General features: G+C 53.2%; 1 protein-coding gene across 9 annotated transcripts in view; it reads left to right on the top strand.

Annotated features, from left to right (window-relative positions):
* Positions 1 to 11,758, top strand: part of UNC13A (unc-13 homolog A) — a 92,762-nt gene extending 81,004 nt beyond the window's left edge. For all 9 annotated transcript variants that reach the window (XM_065535184.2, XM_074026346.1, XM_065535186.1 and 6 more), the window contains 3 exons: positions 1,565 to 1,657; positions 3,315 to 3,474; positions 6,750 to 11,758. In XM_065535184.2, coding sequence (XP_065391256.1) covers positions 1,565 to 1,657; positions 3,315 to 3,474; positions 6,750 to 7,050 — 554 coding nt within the window. In that variant the 3' untranslated portion in view covers positions 7,051 to 11,758. The remainder of the gene's footprint in view (positions 1 to 1,564; positions 1,658 to 3,314; positions 3,475 to 6,749) is intronic.
* The last annotated feature ends 473 nt before the right edge of the window (positions 11,759 to 12,231 follow it).

Here is a 12,231-nt window from a genome sequence, read left to right as displayed (position 1 = left end):
TCTTACTCTGTCACCCAGGCTCAAGTGCAGTGGCGGGATCATAGCTCACTGCAGTCTTAACCTACTGGGATTAGGCGATCCTCCTGCCTCAGTCTCCCAAGCAGCTGGGACTACAGGTGCACACATCACCACGCCCGGCTAATTTTCTTTTCTCCCTCTCTTTTTTTTTTTTTTTTTTTTTTTTTTTTTGAGACAGGGTCTCTCTCTGTCACCCAGGCTGTAGTGCAGTGGTTCAATCTCGGCTCACTGCAACCTCTGCCTCCCAGGTTCAAGTGATTCTCCTGTCTGAGCTTTCCAAGTAGCTGGGATTACAGGCGTGTACTACCACGCCCGGCTGATTTTTGTATTTTTAGTAGAGACAGGGTTTCACCATGTTGGCCAGCCTGGGCTCGAACTCTTGAACTCAAGTTATCTGCCCACCTTGGCCTCCCAAACTGCTGGGATTACAGGCATGAGCCCCCCAAAGTACTGGGGTTACGGCATGAGCCACCACTGCCCAACCCACGGAAGAGTTTTGAGCAGAGGAGGGACATGATCTGACTTTTAAATTTTATTTATGTATTTATTTTTTAATTTTCTGAGACAGGGTCTCACTCTGTCACCCAGATTGAAGTGCAGTGGTGCGATCTCATCTCACTGCAGCCTGGACACTTCTGAGCTCAAGCGTCCCTCCCACCTCAGCCACCAGAGTAGCTGGGGCTACAAGCACGCGCCACCATGGCCACTAATTTTTGTATTTATTGTAGAGATGGGGTTTTGCCGTGTTGCCCAGGCTAGTCTCAAACTCCTGGGCTCAAGGGAGCCTCCTGCCTCACTCTCCCAAAATGCTGGATTACAGCAGTGAGCCACCATGCCCTGCCGACAAGCTCTGACTTAATACGATTTTTCTGGCTGGTATATTGAGAGTCGATGAAAGAATGGAAGGAGGGAGACCAGTAAGGAGGCTAATGCGATAGTCCAGGCATGGGATGCTGGGGGCAGGTGTAGGATACAGGTAAAAGACATATGGATGTATTTTGAAGGTAGAGCTGGCAGGATTTTCCAGTTTATGGGCACCTAGGGAAGAAGTGAAGACAAAGAAGAGAGTCAAAGATTGAGGTGCAGGGTTAGTTTGAGGACCCACAGAGGAGAAAATGACAAAAGGGGGTTGGAAGGAGTGACAACTATGTAGGATGAGAATCTGGAGTTGGTGATGTTGTTGCAGCCAAGAGGACAAACAGCCACAGGAGGCCAGGGTGCCAGATGTTGCCAAGATGTAGTGTAACGTGAAGACTGAATTTTGACAACATGGCAGTCAATGGAATAAAAAAAAAGAAAAGAATTGCATTAGGCTCAGAGAGGTTAAGTGATCTACCCAAGATCACACAGCAAGGCAGTAAAAGGCCAGAACCCAGGATTCTTGGCTTCCCAAGAGCACCTCCCATCCCGGCCCCCCTCAGTGCCTCCCTGTCAGGGCTGATGACCTGGTGCCGCCAGCACGGGTGGGTGGGAGGCCGTCAAGGTCCCTCCTGGTGGGTGGGAAAGAACAGAGCTCATGCTGACCATCCTCCCCTGCCCTGCCCAGGCTTGGGTGTAGAAGACCCTGTGGGTGAAGTCTCCGTCCACGTTGAGCTGTTTACTCATCCAGGAACTGGGGAACACAAGGTCACAGTGAAAGGTGAGTGGTCTGAGGTGGGAGGGACTTGCTAGGTTCTAAAACAGAAATCAAATTCAAACTGGCTTAAGCAATACCCTTTTTTGTTGTTGTTGTTTAATGGTCCATGAAATGGAAATGTCCAGAGGTCACCACCTTCAGGCGTGGCCGGATCCAGCAGTGTAAACAGTGTTATAAGACTGAATCCCACTTTCTCCATCTCTCAGCCCTGCTTTCCTTTTCTTGTCTTTTGTTGACTAGAACACAGATTGGGTTGTTTTTGACGTGGCTTAAATAAGACAGAATTAGGCCAGGTGTGGTGGCTCAGGCCTGGAATCCCAGCACTTTGAGAGGCCGAAGCTGGCGGATCACTTCAGGCCAGGAGTTCGAGACCAGCCTGGCCAACGTGGTCAAACCCTGTCTCTACTAAAAATTCAAAAAGTAGCGGGGTGTGGTGGTGTGCGCCTGTAATCCCAGCTACTCAGGAGGCTGAGGTGGGAAGATCGCTTGAACCCAGGAGGTGGAGGTTGCAGTGAGCTGAGATCGCGCCACTGCACTCCAGCCTGGGTGACAGAGTGAGACTCCATGTAAACAAATGAACAAAAATGATAGAATTGGTTTCCTCTGGGGTAACAGTCTAAGAGCAACCAGCCTCAAGCTGATACGACAGCTTCGCGGTGCTGGTGATCTGTGCTGCTGACATCTTTTGTTGCATTTTCATCCCTAATGTGTTGTTGTTGTTTGTTTGTTTGTTTTAGAGGCCAGAGTCTCACTCTGTTGCCCAGGTTGGAGTGCTGTGGTGCAATTATAGTACACTGCAGCCTCAAACTCCTGGGCTCTAGCAATCCTCCTGCCTCTGCTTCCAGAGTCGCTGGGATTGCAGGCATGCAGCATCACACCTGGCTACTTTTTTAATTATATTTTTGTAGAGATGGGGTCTCACTCTGGTATCCAGGCTGGTCTCAAACTCCTGGCCTCAAGCAATCCTTCCTCCCAAAGTGCTGGGATTGCAGACGTAAGCCACCACACCTGGATTCAAATGTGTTTTCCCTCCACTGTAGGCTCATAAAGAGCTCAGCCCCACAAGCATTGCAGACTGCAGCTAGAGGAAGGGGAAAGTTTAGGGTTCACTCCCTGCCTTTTAAACTACAGTGGGGAAGTAGTACACATGATTTTTTTTCTCCCATCTCATTGGCCAAAACATAGTCATATGACCACACTTAGCTGCATGGGAATGCTGGGAAATGTAGTCTTTATTTCAGACATAGTTTTTGGTGGGCGCGGAAGCTGTTTTTGTTTTGTTTTTAGTTTTATTTTTTTTAGACAGGATCTTGCTTTGTCACACAGGCTGGAGTGCAGTGGCACAATCTCAGCTCACTGCAACCTCTGCTTCCCAGGCTCAAGCAATCCTCCTGCTTTAGCCCCACAAGTATGTGGAACTACAGGCATGTGCTACCACACCCAGCTAATTTTTGTATTTTTCGTAGAGACAGGGTTTCACCATGTTGCCCAGGCTGGTCTTAAACTCCTGGACTCAAGCGATCCACCTGCCTCCCGAAGTGCTGGGATTACAAGCGTTAGCCACTGCGCCCAGCCTTGGGGCAGGTTTTGAGAGCCACAAACATTTACTTTTTCCAACTGGGAGAACCTGACCTGTCTTACCCTCTACTTCCCCCAACAGTGGTGGCTGCCAATGACCTCAAATGGCAGACTTCTGGCATCTTCCGGCCATTCATCGAGGTCAACATCATTGGGCCCCAGCTCAGCGACAAGAAACGCAAGTTTGCGACCAAATCCAAGAACAATAGCTGGGCTCCCAAGTACAATGAGAGCTTCCAGTTGTGAGTTTGGGATGCTGCGAAGAGCATGGGGGCAAGGGCGGGGGCATCCGCGAGGTGAACCCCAAAGCCAGCTAGGCAGGAGGGATCTGGGATCTGGGCCCGAGAATGGGAGAGGCCACATTCTAGGTGCGGGTGCTGGAAAGGGAGACACCTTAGTAGTGCAGGAATGGCATCAGGGAGGGGACACGAGGATGGAGGTCACCTTTGGGAGCAGGCAGATCCCAGGGGAGGCAATGAGTAGAGTGGAGTAACTTCGTGATGAAGACTTGTGGAGGGGAGGGAAAGTCTGGGTAGGAAGTGCATGTTGGGCAGGGCCATTGCTGGGGCTGGAGACTCTGTCTGGTGAAGGAATGAGGGTGGCAGTGATGAGGCTTATGAGTGGGGGGCTGAGGGACCTGGGGACAGGACCGAGGTCGCATGGGGGTGGGGACTACTGGAGTCCACATTGAGCCTTGTCAGGACCGTCGGGGCAGCCCATCTGGAGGAGTCGGCTCTGGGGACAGGAGTGGAGTGTGGATGGATCCCAGGCATGGGGGTGGGGTCACACTGGATGGAGGTTCTCGGAGTTGGGAGTGGGCCTAGGCTGCGGGTATCAGGATAGGGTCTAGAGGATGCTGATGATGTGGAGAGCATAAAAATGTCTGCTCTGGCCTGGTGTGGTGGCTCACGCCTGTCATCCCAGCACTCTGGGAGGCCGAGGCAGACAGATCACCTGAGGTCAGGAGTTCAAGACCAGCCTGACCAACATGGTGAAACCCCGTCTCTACTAAAAACACACAAAAAAATTAGCCGGGTGTGGTGGCGCACGCCTGTGATCCCAGCTACTCAGGACGCTGAGGCAGAAGAATCGCTTGAACCCGGAAGGTTGCAGTGAGCCAAGATCGAGCCATTGCACTCCAGCCTGGGCAACAAAAGCGAAATTCCATCTCAAAAAAAAAAAAAGTCTGCTCTGCCCGAGCATGGTGGCTCACGCCTGTAATCTCAACACTTTGGGAAGCCAACTTGGGCAGATCACTTGAGGCCAGGAGTTCGAGACCAGCCTGGCCAGCGTGGTGAAACTCCATCTCTATTAAAAATATAAAATATTAGCTGGGTGTTGTGGTGGGCGCCTGTAATCCTAGCTACTCGGGAGGCTGAGACAGGAGAATCATTTGAACCCAGGAGGTGGAGGTTGCAATGACCCCAGATGGCGCTATTGCACTCCAGCCTGGGCTACAGAGCGAGACTCAAAAAAAATTAAAAATACAGAAATTAGGCCGGGCGCGGTGGCTCAAGCCTGTAATCCCAGCTCTTTGGGAGGCCGAGACGGGCGGATCACGAGGTCAGGAGATCAAGACCAACCTGGCTAACACGGTGAAACCCCGTCTCTACTAAAAAATACAAAAAACTAGCTGGGCAAGGTGGCGGGCGCCTGTAGTCCCAGCTACTCGGGAGGCTGAGGCAGGAGAATGGCGTAAACTCGGGCGGCGGAGCTTGCAGTGAGCTGAGATCCAGCCACTGCACTCCAGCTTGGGCGACAGAGCGAGACTCTGTCTCAAAAAAATAAATAAATAAAAATAAAAAAATAAAAATAAAAATACAGAAATTAGCCGGGTGTGGTGGCAGGCGCTGGTAATCCCAGCTACTCCAGAGGGTAAGGAGTATGAGAATCGCTTGAACCCAGGAGACACAGGTTGCAGTGAGCCATGATTGTGCCATGGCACTCCAGCCTGGGCGACAGAGCAAGAAGACTGTCTCAAAAAAAATGTCTGTTCACGGGGCTAGATGGTGGTGGTTAGCAGAGGTATAGTTGGGGTCATGTGGGCTGGATCCTTGGGTCAAGTGTCAGCCTCATAAAGCACTGGGGCAGGGCAATGTTGGATGTTCTTGGGGGACAAAAGTGCAGACAAAAGTAGTCCCAGCTACCTGGGAGACTGGGGCAGGAAGATCGCTTGAGCTCAGGAGTTTAAGGCTGTAATGAGCTATGATTGTGCCACTGTACTCCAGCCTGGGTGACCGACATAGCGAGACCCTGCCTTTAAAAAACCAAAAATCTATGAGCCAGGCACAGTTGCTGACGCTTGTAATCCTAGCACTTTGGGAGGCCAAGGCAGTGGATCACCTGAGGTCAGGAGTTCGAGACCAGCCTGGCCAACACGGTGAGACCGCCCCCAATCTCTACTAAAAATACAAAAAATCAGCCGGGTGTGGTGGTGCATGCCTGTAATCCCAGCTACTAGGGAGGCTGAGGCAGAAGAATCGTTTGAACCCGGGAGGCAAAGGTTGCAGTGAGCCGAGATTGTGCCACTGCACTCCAGCCTGGGTGACGGGAAGACGCCCGCTCAAAAAATAAATAAATATAATAAAATAAAATAAATACATAAAAATGCACAGAGGTAACGGTAAATCAGAGCTGGTTAGCTGGTATCATCTGGGGGGCTGGGAGCTCTTATGGGACAAGATTGAAGCCAGTTCCAGGTCATGTCAGCACAGGGCGCTTGGTCAGAAGGTTTTGGGGCGATTGGCCCCCTTAGGGAATACTCAGGAGGAGAAGCATGGTCTAGTGGGAGGTCAGATGTCAGCCAGGGTGGGCCGGAGTACTTCAGGGATAGAGGTGCAACCTGGGAGGGGGACAAGAGGGAGCAGCTGGGCGGCGTGGCCCTGTAGGAGGGGCTCTTATCCAGCCGGTGTCAGGGCAGGTCACTGGGACTGCTTAGGAGCAGGAGCACAGGTGAGGGGCATGCGGGCGGTGGTGTCACCCATGGTGAGGCACCAGGGCAAGCTCATGTCTGGAGGGCATCTTGGAAGTAAGAGGGGTGGGCTGGGGGTGTGGGGGGCTGGGGAAAGGGCCACGTCGTGGGTCTAGAGGAGAGCCTGGTTAAAGAGCTTCTGGATGGGACATTAGGGGCGGGGCCGTGCGGGCAGCAGTTCAGCCGGCAGAGGGCACAGGCGCGGGTATCTCAGGGTGCGGCCATGGCCTTGCGGGGCGGTGTCTGAGGAAAGGGTTAGAGGGGCGGGAGCTGGAGTAAAACTATGCGGTCATTTTTCCGTGGGTGGAAAAACGGGACAAACAGGCATGGGTATGGCCCAGCTCGAGATCAGCTGTTGTGGGCATGGCCAAGCGCAGGGTTGTAGGGCACGTAACGGGGCAGGGGCGGGGCTAGCGTAGCGTGGGAGGTGACAGGTGTGGGTACCCCGGGATCGTCCTCCCGGGCGTGGGCGTGGCCAGCAAATGCGGTGGGGGCGGGGCATCACTGTGGGTGTGGCCTGACTTTCGTTCCCCCCGCCCCCCGCAGTACGCTGAGCGCCGACGCGGGCCCCGAGTGCTACGAGCTGCAGGTGTGCGTCAAGGACTACTGCTTCGCGCGCGAGGACCGCACGGTGGGGCTGGCCGTGCTGCAGCTGCGCGAGCTGGCCCAGCGCGGGAGTGCCGCCTGCTGGCTGCCGCTAGGCCGTCGCATCCACATGGACGACACCGGCCTCACGGTCCTGCGAATCCTCTCGCAGCGCAGCAACGACGAGGTGGCCAAAGAGTTCGTGAAACTCAAGTCGGACACGCGCTCAGCCGAGGAGGGTGGTGCCGCGCCTGCGCCTTAGCGCGGGGCGGGCGGCCGAGCGGCACTGCGCCTGCGCGGAGGGCGCTGGGTGGGGAGGGGCTTGCGTCTCGGTGGGACCTCCCCAGGGGCGGGGCTCGGGAGACTTCACGCCGAGGGTGGGCTGCGCCTACGCCCTTGACTGAGCTCTCCCTTTTGGAGAATTAGGAATGGAGGATGCCCCGCCCTCTCGGGAGGCCACGCCCAAGGGCGCGATGAAGGAAGAAGCCACATCCCCAACTTGAGGCCACGCCCCCAGCATCTAGGGGGCATTTTGAGCTGGGATGGGGGAAACCTCGTCCCCATGGAGGAGGCCACATCCCGGCGCTCCGGTACTGGGAGGCACAGCCTCCTGTCCCCTGGAAAAGCCATAAGACGGGACCCAGACCCCTGGGACCCCAGACCAATTGCCAAGTATGGAAATCTCAGCTCCCTCAAGGGGGGGCCCTGGGCAAGGGATAGAGCTCCCTGGAGGGCCCCTCTAGGTGATCTGGGGACTGGAGGGACCAGGATTCTGGTTGGAGGGCCCCGGAATACCGGAGTCCCTTTAGATGTTTGTGCAAAAAATAAATGGGGGGAGGGGGGAGGATGGGATTTCAAAAGCACATGCGCCCTTGGGCGCCCAAACCCTGGGGGCCGAGGGGACGGCTCTGGGGCACCCACGCTGCCCCTACTTCCCTTTGGGAGTTTGCCTCTCCCTCTCCCCCAACAAACCCAGTCCTCATATCATAGATTTCAACACACCCATTTGACAGATGGCAAAACTGAGGCTCAAAGAGCTGCTTGAGACTTGGCCGAGGTTCCAGGTGCCATACCCTCTATTCCTCTCCCTTAGGCCTGTGTGCCCCATGAAAGGGTGGGCTGAGATCGGGATGACCTGACACAGCTCCCTATTGCTGCTAATTCCCCCTCGGGGGCCTCCTCCAAGGGGTGGGAGTTCCAGGCCAAGACCCCTACTTTGCCTTTCCTTCTCCGGCTGCCAAGCAAGACCCCTGCCCTCAGCCCTTTCTCCTGGCACTCCATGGGGGATGCCATGAGGACCTCCCACCACAAAAGAGAATTTGGGATCCCCTGGTCCCAGGTTTCTCCACCCCTTCTTCCTTTCCCAGAATTTTCCAAATAGGAAAGAACAGAAAGAAACCAGAAACTCTAGGGGGGAGAGAGAGAATGAGAGAGAGAGAAAGAGAGAGAGAGAGAGAAACCCAAACACAGTGAGAGCTTAGTCTCCAAGATCCTATTTATTGATTCAAACACCCAAGCCACAGGATACCTCAGATGGCCCTCTAGCCTGCTGGAAGCTTTTTCTCCAGTAAGCAAAGTTGCAGTGACTTGGCTGCAGTTAACCTTGTGCACACAGGACCTTAGGGGAAAGTTCAGTGTGGACCATATTTGCTCTGGGATCTGCTTTTCCTCGTGCTCGTATGGCACGCCTTTTTCTGCTGGATTGAGAAAGACAAGATTTTGCTGTGCTAGGGAGAAATGAAAACGGGGTGAGATGAGTAGCTGGGTTCCTGGAGGATGGAACATCAGATGGGGAGGCTTTCTGAGGTGAAGAATGAGAGGGAACCACTTACTAGAGAGAAAAGAGCTCCAGGCCTGGGAACAGCATGTGCGAAGGCCAGGAGAGAAGAACTGTTGAAACAAGGAGAAAGGTGGCACAGCTGGAGCTGAGCCAGCAAGGGGGATCATGAGGAGCCTTGGGGTTGGGGAGATCTGCAGAAGCATCAGACCAGGCAGGACCTTGTACGCTGTCCTGAGGAGTTTCACTTTTATTCTAAGACAGTCGGGGAGCTCCAGGAGATGTTTAAGCTGGGGAGAGATTGGATTCCAGCCTGCAAAAGCTGTTTTGTGAAGACTAAAACCAGTGAGGAGGGGTGGGGGTGCTTTGGAGACACTGAAATGGATTATTGGAAAGATTCTGAAGGCTGTATTGAAAAGACACCTATAACTGTGGACATGGCTATAATCCCAGCATTTTGGGGAGGCTGAGGCTGGTGGATCATTTAAGGTCAGGAGTTTGAGACCAGCCTGGCCAACGTGGTGAAACCCTGTCTCTGCTAAAAATACAAAAATTAGCTGGGTGTGGTGGTGCATGCCTGTAATCCCAGCTACACAGGAGACTGAGGTGGGAGAATTGCTTGAACCCTGGAGGCAGAGGTTGCAGTGAGCCAAGATCACACCACTGCACTCCAGCCTGGGTAACAGACCAATACTCCATTCCCTCCCCTCTACCCCCCCCCAAAAAAAAAAAAAATCCTGCGCTTAGATGAGCTCCATGGCTGCTGAGTACAGTTGTCCCAGTTGCACACTGCCCAAGGGTTTGGCATCGCTAAGAAGGCCACGTGCAAATCCTAGACATTGAGTGTTGTATGTTTATGACCTTGGTGTCCCAACATGTGAATGGCCCAAGTGTCTGGAAGAAGTGGCGCCACTTTCTAATTTGCTTGAAGGTGTTGCGTGTCCCCTAAATTCAGACAGATGCAGGTAACTGGAGGTTCTGAACCAAAGGCTAAAATGCAAATTCTCATAAAGGATTTGGGAAGCTGTAGCCAGGGATAAGCTTATGTGACTGTAATATGGGCTGAGGAGCAGATGTGAATTTCGGACCATGCCATGCCTGAGGGTGGGGGTCGGGTGGATGGATGATTCAGGGTTGTAACCCGTAGAGCCCAAAGGGGAAGTGATCTGTGACCTGTGGTGAGGGTGACCTGGAACATTTTTGGATGGCTGGAAAGAAATGGGGAAATTGAGCTGCCTGAGATAGTCAGGATATTTCCCAAAAGATTCCTTAGGAGTCTTTCTGGTCAAGACGTGTGTGTGTGTGTGTGTGTGTGTGTGTGTGTGTAGGGTTCCCCAAGAATGGCTCAGGCATGTGAAGGAAACAAGCTTCAGGGAATATTTGTTGAATGAGTTTTCCTGCCTCCCAGGCTAGAACTGTTTTTGCAATTTCCACCCTCTTTTCTTTCCCTCCCAGAGAACTCCTATTCATCCTTTGAAACCCATCATGAAAATCCCTCTTGGAGAAAACCCTCCTTCCTTCCCCTCAGGACTTTCCCAGCCTCCATCCCTCCTCCAGTCCAGCCTGATGCCATGGGACTGGGGTTTCTCTCTTCAGCTCTGTTTCTCCCAGACTGGGGTCTGAGGCCTCTCAGGACCCCCAACTTTACCTAGCACAGGTTGGGCACAGGTGGATGGCAGGGAGTCTGTGCCTAGTGGAATTATGTGTTGGGGCAGTGTCAGTGCGAGAATACACATCTGCATGTGTATCTGTCCATGTCTGTCCATACCAACCTTCCCCTTCCACACGGACCTGGGCACATAGGAGGTGTCTGAGCCCAACACATGGGACAGAGAGTGGACACGGCTGAGACACGGACAGAGACAAGACAAGGAGTCCAGGCGGCTGAAAGCCTTTTGAAATCAGGAAGTTCCTGGATTGGCAGAACAAAGCCCAGAGAGGAGCAGGGCTTTCCCCATCGCCACCCAGCAAGTGGCCACAGAGCCCAGCCTTGGATGACACCTCCAGGATTCTGAACCCTGGACCTCACTTTATGCAAGGAGCTGGCCGCAGATTTCCATGAATCAGGGAAACAGCACAAGAGGGTTGGCCTGTGGCAGGGCAGGGATTAAAGGGGTAACATTGAGGGATGCCTCAGAGTCAAAGTCCCCTGACCAAGAGGAATAGAGAAAGAGTAGAAAGCACAGAGAGGGTGAGATCACGCCCTGATGAGAACGGAGAGAGACATAGAGGTGGAAATATACAGAGAAAGAGAAATGCAGAGACCAGGGCAGGGGGTGTCGGGGAAAGTAAAGAGGGTGTCCCGAGGAAAGAAGGCTCTGTCCATTGTCACCAGTCTGTCCTCGAATGATTTGCATAAAATGAGGAGGTGCCTGTCCATGCCCCCAATTCCTCTCTCAGGTGCCAGAGCCTGAGACCTCACCATGCCCCCATCAGAGATGCAAAAAACTAAACACCCAACTAGAAATCCTTGGGACCTCTCTCGGCTGGGATCTTAGAGCCTTTCTGTCCCCGACCCCTACCCCATGTGCTGTCGATTTTGCAGATGGGGACAACCTGGGGCCTCCCGGAACTCTGCCACCCTGGGGAAGTTGGGGGGAGGGCGTTGGTCCCGGATCACAACCCCGTCTGCTCCCCAGAATCCTTTCCTAAGAATCGTTGAGGACCAAAGTCGTCTTTGCTGACACGTGTTGCTTTTCTCTTTGCCTTTTATTGTTTTAGAGAAAAATCAAGTTGACTGTGTCAAGTAACACCCCACCCCCTTACCCCCGTCCAGCCATAGTGGCTCTCTGGAGACACAGGTCACAGGCGGAGGGTCCCCTGATCATCCCTGACCACACAGCCAGGGGTGTTTGACCCCTGTCCACCCCTGTCTCGTGCTCCCTCAGACCCCCACAAACCGGCCAAGCAGTCCGGGGACGCTTCCCCTCCACACAACTTCTCTTAGCATGTGATTGCAGATGTGAAATCAAAGCGTTGTTTGTTTTTTGTTTTGTTTTGATTCCACCCCGTCGGTCTGGTGTCTGCACAGACGCCTTCATTTCTCTGTAAATATGTGACTTGGAACAAATGTTTAACACAAACGAGAAGTGGTCATGAATGCATGGTGTTGAGATGTTTTGCACTATTCTGACTTTTTGGTCTCTGTAAAAATATTTTATTAACAGCAGACATTAAAAAAAGAAAAACCACACACAGCCTCCGACACGTGGTTGCCTCCTCGCATCCCTTTATCAGCAGAAACAAACAAACAACAACAACGAAAACTCTCACGTACGTTTAGCACCTGCAGACTCAGTAGAACACACTGCTTGCCAGTGAATGTGGCTCATCCACGACTGGAGTCATCTCCATTTTTTGTTTGTTTGTTTGTTTTTGAGACGGAGTCTCGTTCTGTCGCCCAGGCTGGAGTGCAGTGGCTGGATCTCAGCTCACTGCACGCTCCGTCTCCCAGGTTCATGCCATTCTCCTGCCTCAGCCTCCCGAGTAGCTGGGACTACAGGTGCCCGCCACCATGCCCAGCTAGTTTTTTGTATTTTTTAGTAGAGACGGGGTTTCACCGTGTTAGCCAGGATGGTCTCGATCTCCTGACCTCATGATCCACCCGTCTCGGCCTCCCAAAGTGCTGGGATTACAGGCTTGAGCCACCGCGCCCGGCCTGAGTCA

The sequence above is a fragment of the Macaca fascicularis genome, chromosome 19 (genome assembly GCF_037993035.2).
Source record: "Macaca fascicularis isolate 582-1 chromosome 19, T2T-MFA8v1.1".
In the NCBI taxonomy this organism is placed as follows: Eukaryota; Metazoa; Chordata; class Mammalia; order Primates; family Cercopithecidae; genus Macaca; species Macaca fascicularis.
Note: the sequence above shows the minus strand (reverse complement) of the source record. Positions and strands in the feature narration are given on the sequence as shown.